Genomic DNA, 23,591 nt, shown 5'->3' with positions numbered 1-23,591 from the left:
CCGTGTTTAGATACCGTGTTTAGATACCGTGTTTAGATGCCGTGTTTAGATGCCGTGTTTAGATACTGTGTTTAGATACTGTGTTTAGATGCTGTGTTTAGATGCTGTGTTTAGATACTGTGTTTAGACACTGTGTTTAGATACTGTGTTTAGACACTGTGTTTAGATACTGTGTTTAGACACCGTGTTTAGACACCGTGTTTAGATACCGTGTTTAGATACCGTGTTTAGATACCGTGTTTAGATGCCGTGTTTAGATACCGTGTTTAGATACCGTGTTTAGATGCCGTGTTTAGATACCGTGTTTAGATACCGTGTTTAGATGCCGTGTTTAGACGCCGTGTTTAGACGCCGTGTTTAGACACCGTGTTTAGATACCGTGTTTAGATACCGTGTTTAGATGCCGTGTTTAGATGCTGTGTTTAGATACTGTGTTTAGATACTGTGTTTAGATGCTGTGTTTAGATACTGTGTTTAGACACTGTGTTTAGATACTGTGTTTAGACACTGTGTTTAGATACTGTGTTTAGACACCGTGTTTAGACACCGTGTTTAGATACCGTGTTTAGATACCGTGTTTAGATACCGTGTTTAGACACTGTGTTTAGATACTGTGTTTAGATACTGTGTTTAGATACTGTGTTTAGATACTGTGTTTAGATACTGTGTTTACATACTGTGTTTAGATGCTGTGTTTAGACACTGTGTTTAGATACTGTGTTTAGACACTGTGTTTAGATGCTGTGTTTAGACACTGTGTTTAGATACTGTGTTTAGACACTGTGTTTAGATACTGTGTTTAGATACTGTGTTTAGATACTGTGTTTAGATACTGTGTTTAGATGCTGTGTTTAGATGCTGTGTTAAAATACTGTGTTTAGACACTGTGTTTAGATACTGTGTTTAGACACTGTGTTTAGATACTGTGTTTAGATACTGTGTTTAGATACTGTGTTTAGATACTGTGTTTAGATGCTGTGTTTAGACACTGTGTTTAGATACTGTGTTTAGACACTGTGTTTAGATACTGTGTTTAGATACTGTGTTTAGATACTGTGTTTAGACACTGTGTTTAGATACTGTGTTTAGATACTGTGTTTAGATACTGTGTTTAGATACTGTGTTTAGATACTGTGTTTAGATACTGTGTTTAGATACTGTGTTTAGATACTGTGTTTAGATACTGTGTTTAGACACTGTGTTTAGATACTGTGTTTAGATACTGTGTTTAGATACTGTGTTTAGACACTGTGTTTAGATACTGTGTTTAGATACTGTGTTTAGATACTGTGTTTAGATACTGTGTTTAGACACTGTGTTTAGATACTGTGTTTAGACACTGTGTTTAGATACTGTGTTTAGATACTGTGTTTAGATACTGTGTTTAGATACTGTGTTTAGATGCTGTGTTTAGATGCTGTGTTTAGATACTGTGTTTAGACACTGTGTTTAGACACTGTGTTTAGATACTGTGTTTAGATACTGTGTTTAGATACTGTGTTTAGATACTGTGTTTAGACGCTGTGTTTAGACACTGTGTTTAGATACTGTGTTTAGACACTGTGTTTAGATACTGTGTTTAGACGCTGTGTTTAGACGCTGTGTTTAGACGCTGTGTTTAGACGCTGTGTTTAGATACTGTGTTTAGACGCTGTGTTTAGACGCTGTGTTTAGACGCTGTGTTTAGACGCTGTGTTTAGACACTGTGTTTAGATACTGTGTTTAGACACTGTGTTTAGATACTGTGTTTAGATACTGTGTTTAGATACTGTGTTTAGACACTGTGTTTAGATACTGTGTTTAGATACTGTGTTTAGATACTGTGTTTAAATACTGTGTTTAGATGCTGTGTTTAGATGCTGTGTTTAGACGCTGTGTTTAGATGCTGTGTTTAGACGCTGTGTTTAGATACTGTGTTTAGACGCTGTGTTTAGACGCTGTGTTTAGATGCTGTGTTTAGATGCTGTGTTTAGACGCTGTGTTTAGACGCTGTGTTTAGACGCCGTGTTTAGACGCCGTGTTTAGACACCGTGTTTAGACACCGTGTTTAGATACCGTGTTTAGATACCGTGTTTAGATACCGTGTTTAGATGCCGTGTTTAGATACCGTGTTTAGATACCGTGTTTAGATGCCGTGTTTAGACGCCGTGTTTAGACGCCGTGTTTAGACACCGTGTTTAGATACCGTGTTTAGATACCGTGTTTAGATGCCGTGTTTAGATGCCGTGTTTAGATACTGTGTTTAGATACTGTGTTTAGATGCCGTGTTTAGACGCCGTGTTTAGACACCGTGTTTAGACACCGTGTTTAGATACCGTGTTTAGACACTGTGTTTAGACAATGGGGTTTAGATACTGTGTTTAGACACTGTGTTTAGATACTGTGTTTAGATACCGTGTTTAGATACCGTGTTTAGATGCCGTGTTTAGATACCGTGTTTAGATACCGTGTTTAGATACCGTGTTTAGATACTGTGTTTAGATACTGTGTTTAGATACCGTGTTTAGATACCGTGTTTAGACGCCGTGTTTAGACACCGTGTTTAGATACCGTGTTTAGATACCGTGTTTAGATGCCGTGTTTAGATGCTGTGTTTAGATACTGTGTTTAGATACTGTGTTTAGATGCTGTGTTTAGATGCTGTGTTTAGATACTGTGTTTAGACACTGTGTTTAGATACTGTGTTTAGACACTGTGTTTAGATACTGTGTTTAGACACCGTGTTTAGACACCGTGTTTAGATACCGTGTTTAGATACCGTGTTTAGATACCGTGTTTAGACACTGTGTTTAGATACTGTGTTTAGATACTGTGTTTAGATACTGTGTTTAGATACTGTGTTTAGACACTGTGTTTAGATGCTGTGTTTAGATACTGTGTTTAGACACCGTGTTTAGATACTGTGTTTAGATACTGTGTTTAGATACTGTGTTTAGACACTGTGTTTAGATACTGTGTTTAGATACTGTGTTTAGATACTGTGTTTAGACACTGTGTTTAGATACTGTGTTTAAATACTGTGTTTAGATACTGTGTTTAGATACTGTGTTTAGACACTGTGTTTAGATACTGTGTTTAGACACTGTGTTTAGATACTGTGTTTAGATACTGTGTTTAGATACTGTGTTTAGATACTGTGTTTAGATACTGTGTTTAGATGTGGGTTTAGATACTGTGTTTAGACACTGTGTTTAGATACTGTGTTTAGACACTGTGTTTAGATACTGTGTTTAGATACTGTGTTTAGATACTGTGTTTAGATGCTGTGTTTAGATGCTGTGTTTAGATACTGTGTTTAGACACTGTGTTTAGATACTGTGTTTAGACACTGTGTTTAGATACTGTGTTTAGATACTGTGTTTAGATACTGTGTTTAGATACTGTGTTTAGATGCTGTGTTTAGACACTGTGTTTAGATACTGTGTTTAGACACTGTGTTTAGATACTGTGTTTAGACACTGTGTTTAGATACTGTGTTTAGATACTGTGTTTAGATACTGTGTTTAGATACTGTGTTTAGATACTGTGTTTAGATACTGTGTTTAGATACTGTGTTTAGATACTGTGTTTAGACACTGTGTTTAGACAATGGGGTTTAGATACTGTGTTTAGATACTGTGTTTAGATACTGTGTTTAGACACTGTGTTTAGATACTGTGTTTAGACACTGTGTTTAGATACTGTGTTTAGATACTGTGTTTAGATACTGTGTTTAGATACTGTGTTTAGATGCTGTGTTTAGATGCTGTGTTTAGATACTGTGTTTAGACACTGTGTTTAGATACTGTGTTTAGACACTGTGTTTAGATACTGTGTTTAGATACTGTGTTTAGATACTGTGTTTAGATACTGTGTTTAGATGCTGTGTTTAGACTCTGTGTTTAGATACTGTGTTTAGACACTGTGTTTAGATACTGTGTTTAGACACTGTGTTTAGATACTGTGTTTAGATACTGTGTTTAGATACTGTGTTTAGACACTGTGTTTAGATACTGTGTTTAGACACTGTGTTTAGATACTGTGTTTAGATACTGTGTTTAGATACTGTGTTTAGACACTGTGTTTAGATACTGTGTTTAAATACTGTGTTTAGATACTGTGTTTAGATACTGTGTTTAGACACTGTGTTTAGATACTGTGTTTAGACACTGTGTTTAGATACTGTGTTTAGATACTGTGTTTAGATACTGTGTTTAGATACTGTGTTTAGATGCTGTGTTTAGATGCTGTGTTTAGATACTGTGTTTAGACACTGTGTTTAGACACTGTGTTTAGATACTGTGTTTAGATACTGTGTTTAGATGCTGTGTTTAGACGCTGTGTTTAGACGCTGTGTTTAGATACTGTGTTTAGATACTGTGTTTAGACACTGTGTTTAGATACTGTGTTTAGATACTGTGTTTAGATACTGTGTTTAGACACTGTGTTTAGATACTGTGTTTAGATACTGTGTTTAGACACTGTGTTTAGATACTGTGTTTAGATACTGTGTTTAAATACTGTGTTTAGATGCTGTGTTTAGATGCTGTGTTTAGACGCTGTGTTTAGATGCTGTGTTTAGACGCTGTGTTTAGATACTGTGTTTAGACACTGTGTTTAGACGCTGTGTTTAGATGCTGTGTTTAGATGCTGTGTTTAGACGCTGTGTTTAGACGCTGTGTTTAGACGCCGTGTTTAGACGCCGTGTTTAGACACCGTGTTTAGACACCGTGTTTAGATACCGTGTTTAGATACCGTGTTTAGATACCGTGTTTAGATGCCGTGTTTAGATACCGTGTTTAGATACCGTGTTTAGATGCCGTGTTTAGACGCCGTGTTTAGACGCCGTGTTTAGACACTGTGTTTAGATGCTGTGTTTAGATGCTGTGTTTAGATACTGTGTTTAGACACTGTGTTTAGATACTGTGTTTAGATGCTGTGTTTAGACACTGTGTTTAGATGCTGTGTTTAGATGCTGTGTTTAGACGCTGTGTTTAGATGCTGTGTTTAGATGCTGTGTTTAGACGCTGTGTTTAGACGCTGTGTTTAGATACTGTGTTTAGACACTGTGTTTAGATACTGTGTTTAGACACTGTGTTTAGATACTGTGTTTAGACACTGTGTTTAGATACTGTGTTTAGATACTGTGTTTAGACACTGTGTTTAGATACTGTGTTTAGACACTGTGTTTAGATACTGTGTTTAGATACTGTGTTTAGATACTGTGTTTAGACACTGTGTTTAGATGCTGTGTTTAGACACTGTGTTTAGATACTGTGTTTAGACACTGTGTTTAGATGCTGTGTTTAGATGCTGTGTTTAGATGCTGTGTTTAGACGCTGTGTTTAGACGCTGTGTTTAGACGCCGTGTTTAGACGCCGTGTTTAGACACCGTGTTTAGACACCGTGTTTAGATACCGTGTTTAGATACCGTGTTTAGATACCGTGTTTAGATGCCGTGTTTAGATACCGTGTTTAGATACCGTGTTTAGATGCCGTGTTTAGACGCCGTGTTTAGACGCCGTGTTTAGACACCGTGTTTAGATACTGTGTTTAGATACTGTGTTTAGATACTGTGTTTAGATACTGTGTTTAGACACTGTGTTTAGATACTGTGTTTAGACACTGTGTTTAGATACTGTGTTTAGATACTGTGTTTAGACACTGTGTTTAGATACTGTGTTTAGATACTGTGTTTAAATACTGTGTTTAGATGCTGTGTTTAGATGCTGTGTTTAGACGCTGTGTTTAGATACTGTGTTTAGATACCGTGTTTAGATACCGTGTTTAGATGCCGTGTTTAGATACCGTGTTTAGATACCGTGTTTAGATGCCGTGTTTAGATACTGTGTTTAGATGCTGTGTTTAGATGCTGTGTTTAGATACTGTGTTTAGACACTGTGTTTAGATACTGTGTTTAGACACTGTGTTTAGATACTGTGTTTAGATGCTGTGTTTAGATACTGTGTTTAGATACTGTGTTTAGATACTGTGTTTAGATACTGTGTTTAGATACTGTGTTTAGATACTGTGTTTAGACGCTGTGTTTAGATGCTGTGTTTAGATACTGTGTTTAGACACTGTGTTTAGATACTGTGTTTAGATGCTGTGTTTAGATACCGTGTTTAGATACCGTGTTTAGATACCGTGTTTAGATGCCGTGTTTAGATACCGTGTTTAGATGCCGTGTTTAGATACCGTGTTTAGATACCGTGTTTAGATGCCGTGTTTAGACGCCGTGTTTAGACGCCGTGTTTAGACACCGTGTTTAGATACCGTGTTTAGATACCGTGTTTAGATGCCGTGTTTAGATGCTGTGTTTAGATACTGTGTTTAGATACTGTGTTTAGATGCTGTGTTTAGATGCTGTGTTTAGATACTGTGTTTAGACACTGTGTTTAGATACTGTGTTTAGACACTGTGTTTAGATACTGTGTTTAGACACTGTTTAGTTGTTTAGATACTGTGTTTAGATACCGTGTTTAGATACCGTGTTTAGACACTGTGTTTAGATACTGTGTTTAGATACTGTGTTTAGATACTGTGTTTAGATACTGTGTTTAGACACTGTGTTTAGATGCTGTGTTTAGATACTGTGTTTAGACACCGTGTTTAGACACCGTGTTTAGATACTGTGTTTAGATACTGTGTTTAGATACTGTGTTTAGACACTGTGTTTAGATACTGTGTTTAGATACTGTGTTTAGATACTGTGTTTAGACACTGTGTTTAGATACTGTGTTTAAATACTGTGTTTAGATACTGTGTTTAGATACTGTGTTTAGACACTGTGTTTAGATACTGTGTTTAGACACTGTGTTTAGATACTGTGTTTAGATACTGTGTTTACTGTGTTTAGATACTGTGTTTAGATGCTGTGTTTAGATGCTGTGTTTAGATACTGTGTTTAGACACTGTGTTTAGATACTGTGTTTAGACACTGTGTTTAGACAATGGGGTTTAGATACTGTGTTTAGATACTGTGTTTAGATACTGTGTTTAGACACTGTGTTTAGATACTGTGTTTAGACACTGTGTTTAGATACTGTGTTTAGACACTGTGTTTAGATACTGTGTTTAGATACTGTGTTTAGATACTGTGTTTAGATACTGTGTTTAGATACTGTGTTTAGACACTGTGTTTAGATACTGTGTTTAGATACTGTGTTTAGATACTGTGTTTAGACACTGTGTTTAGATACTGTGTTTAAATACTGTGTTTAGATACTGTGTTTAGATACTGTGTTTAGACACTGTGTTTAGATACTGTGTTTAGACACTGTGTTTAGATACTGTGTTTAGATACTGTGTTTAGATACTGTGTTTAGATACTGTGTTTAGATGCTGTGTTTAGATGCTGTGTTTAGATACTGTGTTTAGACACTGTGTTTTTGATACTGTGTTTAGACACTGTGTTTAGATACTGTGTTTAGATACTGTGTTTAGATACTGTGTTTAGATACTGTGTTTAGATGCTGTGTTTAGACACTGTGTTTAGATACTGTGTTTAGACACTGTGTTTAGATACTGTGTTTAGACACTGTGTTTAGATACTGTGTTTAGATACTGTGTTTAGATACTGTGTTTAGATACTGTGTTTAGATACTGTGTTTAGACACTGTGTTTAGATACTGTGTTTAGATACTGTGTTTAGATACTGTGTTTAGACACTGTGTTTAGATGTGTTTAAATACTGTGTTTAGATACTGTGTTTAGATACTGTGTTTAGACACTGTGTTTGAGATACTGTGTTTAGACACTGTGTTTAGATACTGTGTTTAGATACTGTGTTTAGATACTGTGTTTAGATACTGTGTTTAGATGCTGTGTTTAGATGCTGTGTTTAGATACTGTGTTTAGACACTGTGTTTAGACACTGTGTTTAGATGCTGTGTTTAGACACTGTGTTTAGATGCTGTGTTTAGATACTGTGTTTAGATACTGTGTTTAGATACTGTGTTTAGATACTGTGTTTAGACACTGTGTTTAGACACTGTGTTTAGATACTGTGTTTAGATACTGTGTTTAGATACTGTGTTTAGATACTGTGTTTAGATACTGTGTTTAGACACTGTGTTTAGATACTGTGTTTAGATACTGTGTTTAAATACTGTGTTTAGATGCTGTGTTTAGATGCTGTGTTTAGACGCTGTGTTTAGATGCTGTGTTTAGACGCTGTGTTTAGATACTGTGTTTAGACACTGTGTTTAGACGCTGTGTTTAGATGCTGTGTTTAGATACTGTGTTTAGATACTGTGTTTAGATACTGTGTTTAGATGCTGTGTTTAGATGCTGTGTTTAGACGCTGTGTTTAGACGCTGTGTTTAGATACTGTGTTTAGACACTGTGTTTAGATACTGTGTTTAGACACTGTGTTTAGATACTGTGTTTAGACACTGTGTTTAGACACTGTGTTTAGATACTGTGTTTAGACGCCGTGTTTAGACGCCGTGTTTAGACACCGTGTTTAGACACCGTGTTTAGATACCGTGTTTAGATACCGTGTTTAGATACCGTGTTAGATGCCGTGTTTAGATACCGTGTTTAGATACCGTGTTTAGATGCTGTGTTTAGATGTTTACTGTGTTTAGACACCGTGTTTAGATGCCGTGTTTAGACGCTGTGTTTAGACACCGTGTTTAGATACTGTGTTTAGATACTGTGTTTAGACACTGTGTTTAGATACTGTGTTTAGATACTGTGTTTAGATACTGTGTTTAGACACTGTGTTTAGATACTGTGTTTAGATACTGTGTTTAGATACTGTGTTTAGATGTGTGTGTTTAGACACTGTGTTTAGATACTGTGTTTAGACACTGTGTTTAGATGTGTTTAGATACTGTGTTTAAATACTGTGTTTAGATGCTGTGTTTAGATGCTGTGTTTAGATACTGTGTTTAGATACTGTGTTTAGATACCGTGTTTAGATACTGTGTTTAGATGCTGTGTTTAGATACTGTGTTTAGATACCGTGTTTAGATGCTGTGTTTTTAGATGCTGTGTTTAGATGCTGTGTTTAGATACTGTGTTTAGATGCTGTGTTTAGACACTGTGTTTAGATACTGTGTTTAGACACTGTGTTTAGATGCTGTGTTTAGACACTGTGTTTAGATACTGTGTTTAGACACTGTGTTTAGATACTGTGTTTAGATGCTGTGTTTAGATGCTGTGTTTAGACACTGTGTTTAGATACTGTGTTTAGACGCTGTGTTTAGATACTGTGTTTAGACACTGTGTTTAGATACTGTGTTTAGACACTGTGTTTAGATACTGTGTTTAGATGCTGTGTTTAGATGCTGTGTTTAGACACTGTGTTTAGATGCTGTGTTTAGATGCTGTGTTTAGACACTGTGTTTAGATGCTGTGTTTAGATGCTGTGTTTAGATACTGTGTTTAGACACTGTGTTTAGATACTGTGTTTAGATACCGTGTTTAGATACCGTGTTTAGATGCCGTGTTTAGATACCGTGTTTAGATACCGTGTTTAGATGCCGTGTTTAGATGCTGTGTTTAGACACTGTGTTTAGACACTGTGTTTAGATACTGTGTTTAGATACCGTGTTTAGATGCCGTGTTTAGATGCTGTGTTTAGATACCGTGTTTAGATGCTGTGTTTAGATACCGTGTTTAGATGCCGTGTTTAGATGCTGTGTTTAGATACCGTGTTTAGATACCGTGTTTAGATGCCGTGTTTAGATGCTGTGTTTAGATACCGTGTTTAGATGCTGTGTTTAGATACTGTGTTTAGACACTGTGTTTAGATACTGTGTTTAGATACTGTGTTTAGATACTGTGTTTAGATACTGTGTTTAGATGCCGTGTTTAGATACTGTGTTTAGATGCTGTGTTTAGATACTGTGTTTAGATGCTGTGTTTAGATACTGTGTTTAGACACTGTGTTTAGATACTGTGTTTAGATACTGTGTTTAGATACTGTGTTTAGATACTGTGTTTAGATACTGTGTTTAGATACTGTGTTTAGATACTGTGTTTAGATACTGTGTTTAGATACTGTGTTTAGATGCTGTGTTTAGATACTGTGTTTAGACACTGTGTTTAGATACTGTGTTTAGATACTGTGTTTAGATACTGTGTTTAGATACTGTGTTTAGATGCCGTGTTTAGATGCCGTGTTTAGACGCCGTGTTTAGACACCGTGTTTAGATACTGTGTTTAGATACCGTGTTTAGATACTGTGTTTAGATACTGTGTTTAGATACTGTGTTTAGATACTGTGTTTAGATACTGTGTTTAGATGCCGTGTTTAGATACTGTGTTTAGATACTGTGTTTAGATGCTGTGTTTAGACGCCGTGTTTAGACGCCGTGTTTAGATACTGTGTTTAGATACTGTGTTTAGATACTGTGTTTAGATACTGTGTTTAGATACTGTGTTTAGATACTGTGTTTAGATGCCGTGTTTAGATACTGTGTTTAGATACTGTGTTTAGATGCTGTGTTTAGACGCCGTGTTTAGACGCCGTGTTTAGACACTGTGTTTAGATACTGTGTTTAGATACTGTGTTTAGATACTGTGTTTAGATACTGTGTTTAGATACTGTGTTTAGATACTGTGTTTAGATACTGTACTTCATAGCAGAAGAAGAAACAGAGAAGGAAGCTCAAGGGAAACGGAAAAGGAGACAGGAAATGAAGAACAGCTGAGAAAAGGATGCAACTTTATTGATATATAAGCAGTTACAATCCTCAAGTAAAATGAATATGGTTAGTGTATACAACGAAACAAAATGAAGATAAAATACAAAGATACACACAAAGTATCAGAATGAAGTTGGAACAGAAGTAGAAACAAACAGAATAAACACAAAAAGTTGTTTATTACAGATGATAATGTACAGATTTAATCTCAATCTGCTTCTCATGCGGTATTCAAGATACACTCAGTGGCCCGTTTATTAGGTACACCCATGTAGCCAGGTCGCACCCCCCTTTGACCCCAGAACAGCCGGTATTCTTCGGGGCATGAACACATTGCTCAATTTGTATTAAGGGACTCAACATGTGCCAGGAAAATATTCCCACACCATTACACCACTGCCACTAGCCTGTACCGTTGACACCAGGCAGGATGTGTCCATGGACTCATGCTGCTTACGCTGCCTATGCCATCAGCATGACGCAACAGGAACCGGGATTTGTCAGACCAAGCAATGTTTTTCCACTCCTCAATTGTCCAGTGTTGGCCTACACGATTCTTGCCATTCTCCTTTGACCTCTCTCATCAACAAGCTTTTGTTTGTCGCACCATTCTCTGTAAATCCTAGACACTGTCGAGCGTGAAAAGCGCCCGGCACCAACGATCATACTACTCTCAAAGTCGCTTAGGTCACTTGTTTTGCCAAATCTAATGTTCAATCCAACAGTAATCGAATGCCTCAATGCTTGTCTGCCTGCAATATATAGCAAGCCATGGTCACGTGCGAACGGGGTGGTGCACCTAATAACCTGGCCATTGTGTGTATGTACTAAGGCAAGGTAAACTAAGGGAGAGTATTTAACTCAAACACACACACACTCACTCACTCTCACACTCCCCTAACACACCAGCAGGCTCACTGTACACACACATACACAGCAACTTACTAACTAATTCCAGTAACTACTTAAAGGGATGTGGTATAGGACAAGGCACAGGTGGTGAGGTATAATGTGAAATCTCAGACTGCTATAATGTGAGATCTGAGACGGTCTTTCTAGTTAACTACAGGCTGATTGAAATGAATAAAACACAGGCAGAGAGATGTTACTGGGCACCGCAAACTACAGTCTACTGCACGTTGAGTGTGCCTGCCGAAACACTGTGGTGCCTGTCTCTCAGCTTGTTGTACTGTTGTCCCACCTTTGGGTCCGGTTTGTTCACCCTAATACACCCAAAGACACAGGAAAGGAGGGGAGATGGAGGGAAGGAAGGAAGGAGGAAGAAAGGAGAGGACACAGGAGAGCAGACAGGAAGAAAGGAAAGAAAGACATTGTAAAGAAAAAGAAATAGACAAGAAATGTTGAGGGAAAAATAGGACAATGGAGGAAATAAAGGAAAAACACAGAAACAGTCAGGTTTGCCAGTGGTGGTACTTCCTGACAGGAGAGCTCTGTCTGAGGGATGCTGTCTGTAAACCACATCTCTCTAAGAAGGAGAGATTGGAAGTCTCCTCCTGGCAAGCCCTGATTACCCACAATCCCACTTAATTACCCACAATCCATCTTCGTGACATGCTGATTGGCCGGGGTTTTGGTTGGGAGAGCAGCAGGGTGCATTTACTGCAGATGAAGATGAATAGGGGCAGAAAACAGACCTGAGAACCCCCAGAACCCCCAGCTCTAAAAGGCGATGAGGGTTGGCCAACCCAGCTAACCCTGCTTGAGCAGTTTCCACTTTCCTCTGATGTGGCTTCCTGTAATGAAGTCTGAAACTAAGCGTGATACTGAGCGTCTCATGGATAAGGAAGTATGGGCTCAGAATCCCAATAATGACAAGCTCCTGTGGCATGCAGGATGAGACATGGAGTGCCAGAAAGCTCTGATCAACCCAACATAGTAACAGTAACAACAACAGCATCAGCCTCACACACCAGGAAACTACCCTCAGATCACATAGGATCAGACTGACATACCACCAACTACTCACTTCTTTCCAGCGCTGTTCTCCTGGGCTTGGTCTGTGAACAGAGGAGGAAAGAAACTCATCAACATAAAAACAGAGATTGTCAAATGTGCGTGTAGACTTGTGTGTCTTATAATAGAAAATAACTGATTTTTATTTATTTGATTTAACTAGACAAGTCAGTTAAGAACAAATCCTTATTTACAATGACGGCCTACACCGGTCAAAACCGGACGACGCTGAGCCAATTGTGCGCCGCCCTATGGGACTCCCAATCACGGCCGGTTGTGAAACATGCCTGGAATCGAACCAGGGTCTGTAGTGACTGCAGTGAGATGCAGTGTCTTAGACCGCTGGCCACTCGGGAGGCCATGGGGTGACCAGACAAAAACAGAGTGGTGCTACTGCTTTTTAAATGCTCATATTAAAAAAGTAGATATGGCCCAACCCATCAGTATTCTCACATCCAAACTTATCGTGGAGAAGAAATGTTAGTGGGTGTGGCATTTGGCCGGACTGATGTGGATGGCTAGCCAGGCAAGTACAAACCACTCACCAGCACTCATTCGCATCAACAGCCCTGCACATATTAAACATTCTATAAATAACCTCAACCTATGTGTGGAATAGAGAATGACTTCTAATGCACTGCTCCTTGTCAGCTCCATGTCAGTTTGTATCAGCAGAGCAGGTCTAACACATACAGGGCTGGGGTGATGACAGAGAGATGGATGCTGAGGCCCAGAGACAGAGCTGCGCCAGGGGGACCAGAACACAGTGACAGAGCTGTGCCAGGGGGAACAGAGCACACAGACAGAGCTGCGCCAGGGGGACCACAACACAGAGACAGAGCTGCGCCAGGGGACCAGAACACAGAGACAGAGCTGCGCCACAGAACACAGAGACAGAGCTGTGCCAGGGGGACCAGAACACAGAGACAGAGCTGCGCCAGGGGGACCAGAACACAGAGACAGAGCTGCGCCAGAGGGACCAGAACACAGAGACAGAGCTGCGCCAGAGCTGTGCCAGGGGAACAGAGCACAGAAGAGCTGTGCCACAGAACACAGACAGAGCTGTGCCAGGGGACCAGAACACAGTGACAGAGCAGAGCTGTGCCAGGGGACAGACTGTGCCAGGGGAACACAGAGACAGAGCTGTGCCAGGGGAACAGAGCACACAGACAGAGCTGTGCCAGGGGGAACAGAGACAGAGCTGTGCCACAGAGCAGAACACAGAGACAGAGCACACAGACAGAGCTGTGCCAGGGGAACAGAGACACAGACAGAGCTGTGCCAGGGGAACAGAGCACACAGACAGAGCTGTGCAGGGGAACAGAGCACACAGACAGAGCTGTGCCAGGGGGATCAGAACACAGAGACAGAGCTGTGCCAGGGGGAACAGAGCACACAGACAGAGCTGTGCCAGGGGGAACAGAACACAGACAGAGCTGTGCCAGGGGGAACAGAACACAGACAGAGCTGTGCCAGGGGAAGAGCTGTGCCAGGGGAACAGAACACAGAGACAGAGCTGTGCCAGGGGGAACAGAGCTGTGCCAGGGGGAACATAACACAGAGACAGAGCTGTGCCAGGGGGAACAGAACACAGAGACAGAGCTGTGCCAGGGGGAACAGAGCATACAGACAGAGCTGTGCCAGGGGGAACAGAGCACACAGACCGAGCTGTGCCAGGGGGAACAGAGCACACAGACAGAGCTGTGCCAGGGGGAACAGAGCACACAGACAGAGCTGTGCCAGGGGAGCAACAGACAGCTGTGCCAGGGGACAGAACACAGAGACAGAGCTGTGCCAGGGGAACAGAACACAGAGACAGAGCTGTGCCAGGGGGAACAGAGCACACAGACAGAGCTGTGCCAGGGGAACAGAGCACAGACAGAGCACAGAACACAGACAGAGCTGTGCCAGGGGGACCAGAACAGAACAGAGCTGTGCCAGGGGGAACAGAGCTGTGCCAGGGGGGAACAGAGCACAAGACAGAGCTAGGGGGAACAGAACACAGAGACAGAGCTGTGCCAGGGGAACAGAGCAGAGCAGGGGGACAGAACACAGAGACAGAGCTGTGCCAGGGGGAACACAGAACAGAGCTGTGCCAGACAGAGCTGTGCCAGGGGAGACAGAGCTGTGCCAGGGGGAACATAACACAGAGACAGAGCTGTGCCAGGGGGAACAGAACACAGCAGAGCTGTGCCAGGGGGAACAGAGCACACAGACAGAGCTGTGCCAGGGGGAACAGAACACAGACAGAGCTGTGCCAGGGGGAACAGAACACAGAGACAGAGCTGTGCCAGGGGGAACATAACACAGAGACAGAGCTGTGCCAGGGGGAACATAACACAGAGACAGAGCTGTGCCAGGGGGAACAGAACACAGTGACAGAGCACACAGACAGAGCTGTGCCAGGGGAACAGAGCACACAGACAGGGTGCCAGGGGGACAGAGCACACAGACAGAGCTGTGCCAGGGGAACAGAACACAGACAGAGCTGTGCCAGGGGAACAGAGCACACAGACAGAGCTGTGCCAGGGGAACAGAGCACACAGACAGAGCTGTGCCAGGGGGAACACAGAGACAGAGCTGTGCCACACAGACAGAGCTGTGCCAGGGGAACAGAGCACACAGACAGAGCTGTGCCAGGGGACCAGAACAGGGGAAAGAGACAGACAGAGCTGTGCCAGGGGACAGAACACAGAGCACACAGACAGAGCTGTGCCAGGGGAACAGAGCACAGTGACAGAGCTGTGCCAGGGGAACAGAGCACAGAGACAGAGCTGTGCCAGGGGAACAGAGCACACAGACAGAGCTGTGCCAGGGGGAGAGCACAGAAGAGCACAGAGACAGACAGAGCTGTGCCAGGGGGCACACAGACAGAGCTGTGCCAGGGGAACACACAGACAGAGCTGTGCCAGGGGGAACAGAGCACACAGACAGAGCTGTGCCAGGGGGAACAGAGCACACAGACAGAGCTGTGCCAGGGGGAACAGAGCACACAGACAGAGCTGTGCCAGGGGGAACACAGAGACAGAGCTGTGCCAGGGGGACCAGAACACAGAGACAGAGCTGTGCCAGGGGGAACAGAGCACACAGACAGAGCTGTGCCAGGGGGAACAGAGCACACAGACAGAGCTGTGCCAGGGGAAGAGCACAACAGAGCTGTGCCAGAACAGACAGAGCTGTGCCAGGGGGAACAGAACACAGGGGGGAACAGAACACAGACACTGTGCCAGGGGGAACAGAGACACAGACAGAGCTGTGCCAGGGGAACAGAGCACACAAGAGCACAGAGACACAGACAGAGCTGTGCCAGGGGAACAGAACACAGTGACAGAGCTGTGCCAGAGCACACAGACAGAGCAGAGCACACAGGCAGAGCTGTGCCAGGGGACCAGAACACAGAGACAGAGCACAGACAGAGAGCTGTGCCAGGGGGAACAGAGCACAGCTGTGCCAGACAGAGCTGTGCCAGGGGAGCACACAGAGCACAGTGACAGAGCTGTGCCAGGGGACCAGAACACAGTGACAGAGCTGTGCCAGGGGACCAGAACACAGAGACAGAGCTGAACACAGCGCAGAGCACAGAGACAGAGCTGTGCCAGGGGAACCAGAACACAGAGACAGAGCTGTGCCAGGGGGAACAGAAGAGCAGGGGGAACAGAACACAGAGACAGAGCTGTGCAGAGCTGTGCCAGGGGACACAGAACACAGAGACAGAGCTGTGCCAGGGGACACAGACACAGGGGAACAGAGACACAGACAGAGCTGTGCCAGGGGGAACAGAACACAGAGACAGAGCTGTGCCAGGGGGAACAGAGCACACAGACAGAGCTGTGCCAGGGGGAACAGAGCACACAGACAGAGCTGTGCCAGGGGGAACAGAGCACACAGACAGAGCTGTGCCAGGGGAACAGAACACAGAGAGCTGTGCCAGGGGCAGAGCACACAGACAGAGCTGTGCCAGGGGGAACAGAGCACACAGACAGAGAGCACAGTGACAGAGCTGTGCCAGGGGACCAGAACACAGTGACAGAGCTGTGCCAGGGGAACAGAACACAGCAGAGCTGTGCCACAGGCAGAGCTGTGCCAGGGGGAACAGGGAACAGAACACAGCAGAGCTGTGCCACAGACACACAGCAGAGCTGTGCAGGGGAACAGAGCACACAGACAGAGCTGTGCCAGGGGGAACAGAGCACAGTGACAGAGCTGTGCCAGGGGGAACAGAACACAGAGACAGAGCTGTGCCAGGGGGAACAGAACACAGACAGAGCTGTGCCAGGGGGACCAGAACACAGTGACAGAGCTGTGCCAGGAACACAGGACAGAGCTGTGCCAGAACACAGAGACAGAGCTGCAGGGGAACAGAGCACCAGAGGGTGCCAGGGGAACCAGAACACAGAGACAGAGCTGTGCCAGGGGGACACAGAAGAGCACAGAGACAGAGCTGTGCCAGGGACAGAGCTGTGCCAGGGAAACAGAACAGAGCACAGAACAGACAGAGCTGTGCCAGGGGGAACAAAACACAGAGACAGAGCTGTGCCAGGGGGAACAGAACACAGAGACAGAGCTGTGCCAGGGGGAACAGAGCACACAGACAGAGCTGTGCCAGGGGGAACAGAGCACACAGACAGAGCTGTGCCAGGGGGACCAGAACACAGAGACAGAGCTGTGCCAGGGGGACCAGAACACAGTGACAGAGCTGTGCCAGGGGGACCAGAACACACAGACAGAGCTGTGCCAGGGGGAACAGAGCACAGTGACAGAGCTGTGCCAGGGGGAACAGAACACAGTGACAGAGCTGTGCCAGGGGGAACAGAACACAGACAGAGCTGTGCCAGGGGGAACAGAACACAGACAGAGCTACACTACCAGGATGGGAAATGGCTGGTGGATGTCCTAATTTCAGATAATTTAGCTAAATTACAGAAAACACTGTACCGAACCCACTTTCACCACTGTAGCATTGAGATTCTTTTCCAGAGCTGACAAACACACACATTTTGTATTTTTTCTACATGTGGGCTTTGGATTCTTTTTTTATGCTCCCAAATGCCGTCATTCTACCAGCCAATGCTCAAATCTACCAGCATTTTGCTGATGGCTGGTGTTCATTTCCCACCCTGTGCACTACAGGGACGAACATGCAGCACTGTTGTAACCTGTACTACAGTCTACTTATGTAACCTTCCCCTTAGGGGAAAAGGCAAAGCCGAAATGGTCACTTCAGAGGGATACTACTGTAAGATCACAATGGTCTAGTTAGGATAGATTTATATTTCCTCGTCCCATTGTGCCAGGTTATCCAGTAACTAGGGTGTCATTATGCCTCGGGGTATTGTGGTAAGGGGGAGGGTGCAAAGGGGGTACCCACCTTTCTCTGTGCCGGTGATCTGAGCCAGGATTCTGAAGGACCTGGATTGGGAGGTTCCGGTGCGAGGATGCCAGTCCTCTGTGTCCTCGATCAGACGCTTCTTGCTGGCCTCGCTGAGGGGCGAGGCGTGGGTCAACTCTGGTTCAACTCTGTTCCTGAGACCACACACAGAATAAAGTCATCATCACCATTAACATTCCTTTACAATTATCATTACCACTCAGCATTCAGAACAATCACTCTTAATAATGACTTCATTATTCAGATTCATGTATTACCTTCATTACTGTTTTTATATAGTAGCATAACACAAGTACAACATTTGTTCTCGTTCACACTCTGGTACAGACAAATACACTCGTACTCCCAATGCTACAGGTATAGTTAGACAAGACAAACATACACACATTCACTAAGTGTCCACAGCTAGATGTTCCATTACAGTACCTCCTAGGGCCAGTCTTTGGGGGGACTCTGCACACGGACATTGAGAAGGTGGTAAGAAAGGAAAATAGAAGGAGAAGAAAAGTTGAAAGATAGAATATTGTTTGATAGAATAAACCATATGTAAAACTCTTTGGCTCTAAAGTATCAGTTTTTCTGTTTTGTTTATTTAACTAGGCCATACTTATACTTATACATACTTATTTACAATGGGGGCCTCCCGGAGAATAGTGGGTTAACTGCCTTGTTCAGGGGCAGAACGACAGATTTTTTCCTTGTCCGCTCGGGGATTGGATCCAGCTACCTTTCAGTTACTGCTGTTACAGGCTATTCTTACTTAAGAATTCCCGGAGGCCCACTATCAGAACCAGCAGTTACACTAGAAATAGCAGAGCAGTAGTCAGCTGACTATCGATTCAAACTTACTGCAATGACCAGGTCTAAAACCCTTATGACATGACACACATGACCTGATTCAGCCCATATACAGTACAGGCGTTAACTCAGTGACAAACAAACCATAGCATGACAATGGTTTTAGTAGTAGGGGGAAATATGCTTTATGGATTATTGATCAGCTGAATAAACTGGTGATGTAGTGTGTATTTTGGGGAATTGATTTAAAACTATTAAATAGTGACATTGTATGTATAAAACCGTTAGAAATGAAGGTAAAAGTTGCCATCTCTCGCCACAAGGGGGAACCACTGAGCCTCACATTACATTGAGCTCAGGACCAGAACGGACACATTACATTTAAGTCATTTAGCAGACGCTCTTATCCAGAGCGACTTACAAATTGACACATTGTTTGTATTCCTGTCCTGAATTATATCATGTTTAGACACACATCTCAAGATGTCTGTTTATTACATTACAAGTGGATTTCTGCACTGGGGGCAAGTCAAGTGTGTCTGAGTGTTCTGGGTGTGAGCTGTGTGCTGTGTGCTATTTGACTGTGTGCCTCTGAGTGTATTCTAAGTGAATGGGGCGAGAGGGGTCAGATTGTGACGGTCCTGGCTGGTAATTAATGAACGGTCTTGGGTAAACAGAGTGGCACGGTGGCAGACGGAGAGGGACAGATGCAGGGACAGGGTTCAGTAGCCCTGCTGAGTGGTGACAGGTCAGCCTACAGGGCTCTGGGTTGCAGTCTGGAGCCTGGTGGTGGGTCTGGTGGGGATGCATCACCTCTATAGAGCCTATGGGCTCCGGTCAAAGGAAGTGCACTATAAAGAGAATGGGGTGGCATTTGAAACGCAGTCTGGGTGTAAATACACTGGTTCTCCCACACGGACTGGGCCGGGATGCCATTAACCACACAGAGCATGAATGAACAGAATGAACTGGCCTCAGTGGACAAGGCTTATTATGGCTTATGGCTGTCTGTTATTTACACGGTGGCTTTGCAGGTTGTTTTGTGTTGTGAAATGAGTGTGTAAAGCGCCTGTCATAGTCCAAAACGTGTACACGTACACACAGCAGTGTTCTGGAATATTAGACCATTGGTTTTCATAGTTTGTCAGCGCAGGTCAAGCAATTTCTCCAACTGTCAACACATTCAAATGAATAGAGGACGTGTCCCGGAGCCGTGCTGCTTGAGAATTGTGGCCAGGTGAGCAGAGGGCTGTGCTTCCCTGTGGATGGTGGTCTCAGAGCCGTGTAGCTACGTCACAACAGGACGCTGGACTATCACGTCTCAGCGGCTGTGGACTATGTTTTAGGCTTTAGTAAGTAAGTATATGAGGGAGGTATATGAGGGATATGGCAGACAGGCGACTGCATGTCTACAGTACTAATCTAACTGTATCGCAGTCATCATCTGCAGCAGGATAGCACTGATAATCACATCCCACAGTCAAAGAGCTAGCAGACAGGGTCACCGTTACAACACTAACTTGGTCTCTTCCTGCTCCCCCTCCTGTGGAAAGAGAAGAGAGAGGAGAAGAGGATGAAACCAAGGAGAAGGAGAAGGAAAAGAGAAGAGAGAGGAGAAGAGGATGAAACCAAGTGAAGGAGAAGGAAAAGAGAAGAGAGAGGAGAAGAGGATGAAACCAAGGAGAAGGAGAAGGAAAAGAGAAGAGAGAGGAGAAGAGGATGAAACCAAGGAGAAGGAAAAGAGAAGAGAGAGGAGAAGAGGATGAAACCAAGGAGAAGGAAAAGAGAAGAGAGAGGAGAAGAGGATGAAACCAAGTGAAGGAGAAGGAAAAGAGAAGAGAGAGGGGAAGAGGATGAAACCAAGTGAAGGAGAAGGAAAAGAGAAGAGGGAGGAGAAGAGGATGAAACCAAGGAGAAGGAGAAGGAAAAGAGAAGAGAGAGGAGAAGAGGATGAAACCAAGTGAAGGAGAAGGAAAAGAGAAGAGAGAGGAGAAGAGGATGAAACCAAGTGAAGGAGAAGGAAAAGAGAAGAGAGAGGAGAAGAGGATGAAACCAAGTGAAGGAGAAGGAAAGGAGAAGAGAGAGGAGAAGAGGATGAAACCAAGGAGAAGGAGAAGGAAAAGAGAAGAGAGAGGAGAAGAGGATGAAACCAAGTGAAGGAGAAGGAAAAGAGAAGAGAGGAGAAGAGGATGAAACCAAGGTGAAGGAGAAGGAAAAGAGAAGAGAGAGGAGAAGAGGATGAAACCAAGTGAAGGAGAAGGAAAAGAGAAGAGAGAGGAGAAGAGGATGAAACCAAGGAGAAGGAGAAGGAAAAGAGAAGAGAGAGGAGAAGAGGATGAAACCAAGTGAAGGAAAAGAGAAGAGAGAGGAGAAGAGGATGAAACCAAGGAGAATGAGAAGGAAAAGAGAAGAGAGAGGAGAAGAGGATGAAAGCAAGTGAAGGAGAAGGAAAAGAGAAGAGAGAGGAGAAGAGGATGAAACCAAGTGAATGAGAAGGAAAATAGAAGAGAGAGGAGAAGAGGATTGACACCAAGTGAATGAGAAGGAAAAGAGAAGAGAGAGGAGAAGAGGATGAAACCAAGGAGAAGGAGAAGGAAAAGAGAAGAGAGAGGAGAAGAGGATGAAACCAAGGAGAATGAGAAGGAAAAGAGAAGAGAGAGGAGAAGAGGATGAAACCAAGTGAAGGAGAAGGAAAAGAGAAGAGAGAGGAGAAGAGGATGAAATCAAGTGAAGGAGAAGGAAAAGAGAAGAGAGAGGAGAAGAGGATGAAACCAAGTGAAGGAAAAGAGAAGAGAGAGGAGAAGAGGATGAAACCAAGTGAAGGAGAAGGAAAAGAGAAGAGGGAGGAGAAGAGGATGAAACCAAGTGAAGGAGAAGGAAAATAGAAGAGAGAGGAGAAGAGGATGAAACCAAGTGAAGGAGAAGGAAAGGAGAAGAGAGAGGAGAAGAGGATGAAACCAAGTGAAGGAGAAGGAAAAGAGAAGAGAGAGGAGAAGAGGATGAAACCAAGTGAAGGAGAAGGAAAGGAGAAGAGAGAGGAGAAGAGGATGAAACCAAGTGAAGGAGAAGGAAAAGAGAAGAGAGAGGAGAAGAGGATGAAACCAAGTGAAGGAGAAGGAAAAGAGAAGAGAGAGGAGAAGAGGATGAAACCAAGTGAAGGAGAAGGAAAAGAGAAGAGAGAGGAGAAGAGGATGAAACCAAGTGAAGGAGAAGGAAAAGAGAAGAGAGAGGAGAAGAGGATGAAACCAAGTGAAGGAGAAGGAAAAGAGAAGAGAGAGGAGAAGAGGATGAAACCAAGTGAAGGAGAAGGAAAAGAGAAGAGAGAGGAGAAGAGGATGAAACCAAGTGAAGGAGAAGGAAAAGAGAAGAGAGAGGAGAAGAGGATGAAACCAAGTGAAGGAGAAGGAAAAGAGAAGAGAGAGGAGAAGAGGATGAAACCAAGTGAAGGAGAAGGAAAAGAGAAGAGAGAGGAGAAGAGGATGAAATCAAGGAAGGAGAAGGAAAAGAGAAGAGAGAGGAGAAGAGGATGAAACCAAGTGAAGGAGAAGGAAAAGAGAAGAGAGAGGAGAAGAGGATGAAACCAAGTGAAGGAGAAGGAAAAGAGAAGAGAGAGGAGAAGAGGATGAAACCAAGGAGAAGGAAAAGAGAAGAGAGAGGAGAAGAGGATGAAACCAAGGAGGAAGGAAAAGGAAAAGAGAAACCAAGTGAAGAGAGGAGAAGAGGATGAAACCAAGGAGAAGGAGAAGGAAAAGAGAAGAGAGAGGAGAAGAGGATGAAACCAAGTGAAGGAGAAGGAAAAGAGAAGAGAGAGGAGAAGAGGATGAAACCAAGTGAAGGAGAAGGAAAAGAGAAGAGAGAGGAGAAGAGGATGAAACCAAGTGAAGGAGAAGGAAAGAGAAGAGAGAGGAGAAGAGGATGAAACCAAGTGAAGGAGAAGGAAAAAGAGAAGAGAGAGGAGAAGAGGATGAAACCAAGTGAAGGAGAAGGAAAAGAGAAGAGAGAGGAGAAGAGGATGAAACCAAGTGAAGGAAAAGAGAAGAGAGAGGAGAAGAGGATGAAACCAAGTGAAGGAGAAGGAAAAGAGAAGAGGGAGGAGAAGAGGATGAAACCAAGTGAAGGAGAAGGAAAAGAGAAGAGAGAGGAGAAGAGGATGAAACCAAGTGAAGGAGAAGGAAAGGAGAAGAGAGAGGAGAAGAGGATGAAACCAAGGTGAAGGAGAAGGAAAAGAGAAGAGGGAGGAGAAGAGGATGAAACCAAGTGAAGGAGAAGGAAAAGAGAAGAGAGAGGAGAAGAGGATGAAACCAAGTGAAGGAGAAGGAAAGGAGAAGAGAGAGGAGAAGAGGATGAAACCAAGTGAAGGAGAAGGAAAAGAGAAGAGAGAGGAGAAGAGGATGAAACCAAGTGAAGGAGAAGGAAAAGAGAAGAGAGAGGAGAAGAGGATGAAACCAAGTGAAGGAGAAGGAAAAGAGAAGAGAGAGGAGAAGAGGGATGAAACCAAGTGAAGGAGAAGGAAAAGAGAAGAGAGAGGAGAAGAGGATGAAACCAAGTGAAGGAGAAGGAAAAGAGAAGAGAGAGGAGAAGAGGATGAAACCAAGGAGAAGGAGAAGGAAAAGAGAAGAAGAGAGAGAAGAAGAGGATGAAACCAAGGAGAAGGAAAAGAGAAGAGAGAGGAGAAGAGGATGAAACCAAGGAGAAGGAAAAGAGAAGAGAGAGGAGAAGAGGATGAAACCAAGTGAAGGAGAAGGAAAAGAGAAGAGAGAGGGGAAGAGGATGAAACCAAGTGAAGGAGAAGG

General features: G+C 43.5%; 1 protein-coding gene across 9 annotated transcripts in view; it reads right to left on the bottom strand.

The window, feature by feature from the left end:
- The window catches only part of LOC115105854 (PDZ and LIM domain protein 5-like), a 163,800-nt gene that overhangs the window by 22,052 nt on the left and 118,157 nt on the right, over nt 1–23,591 (bottom strand). For 2 of the 9 annotated variants that reach the window (XM_065007466.1, XM_065007470.1), the window contains exons 6-8: nt 18,427–18,453; nt 17,980–18,134; nt 12,625–12,655 (exon numbers count right to left, since the gene is read on the bottom strand). In XM_065007466.1, the coding sequence (XP_064863538.1) occupies nt 12,625–12,655; nt 17,980–18,134; nt 18,427–18,453 (213 nt within the window). Of the gene's footprint in view, nt 1–12,624; nt 12,656–17,979; nt 18,135–18,426; nt 18,454–20,318; nt 20,342–23,591 lie in introns of all 9 variants that reach the window. The other 7 variants (XM_065007468.1, XM_065007471.1, XM_065007469.1 and 4 more) reach the window with 5 other exon arrangements.

This window comes from Oncorhynchus nerka, linkage group LG22 (assembly GCF_034236695.1).
Source record: "Oncorhynchus nerka isolate Pitt River linkage group LG22, Oner_Uvic_2.0, whole genome shotgun sequence".
Lineage (NCBI taxonomy): Eukaryota > Metazoa > Chordata > Actinopteri > Salmoniformes > Salmonidae > Oncorhynchus > Oncorhynchus nerka.
The sequence above is the reverse complement of the archived record's forward strand: the minus strand, read 5'-3'. Positions and strand labels throughout refer to the sequence as shown.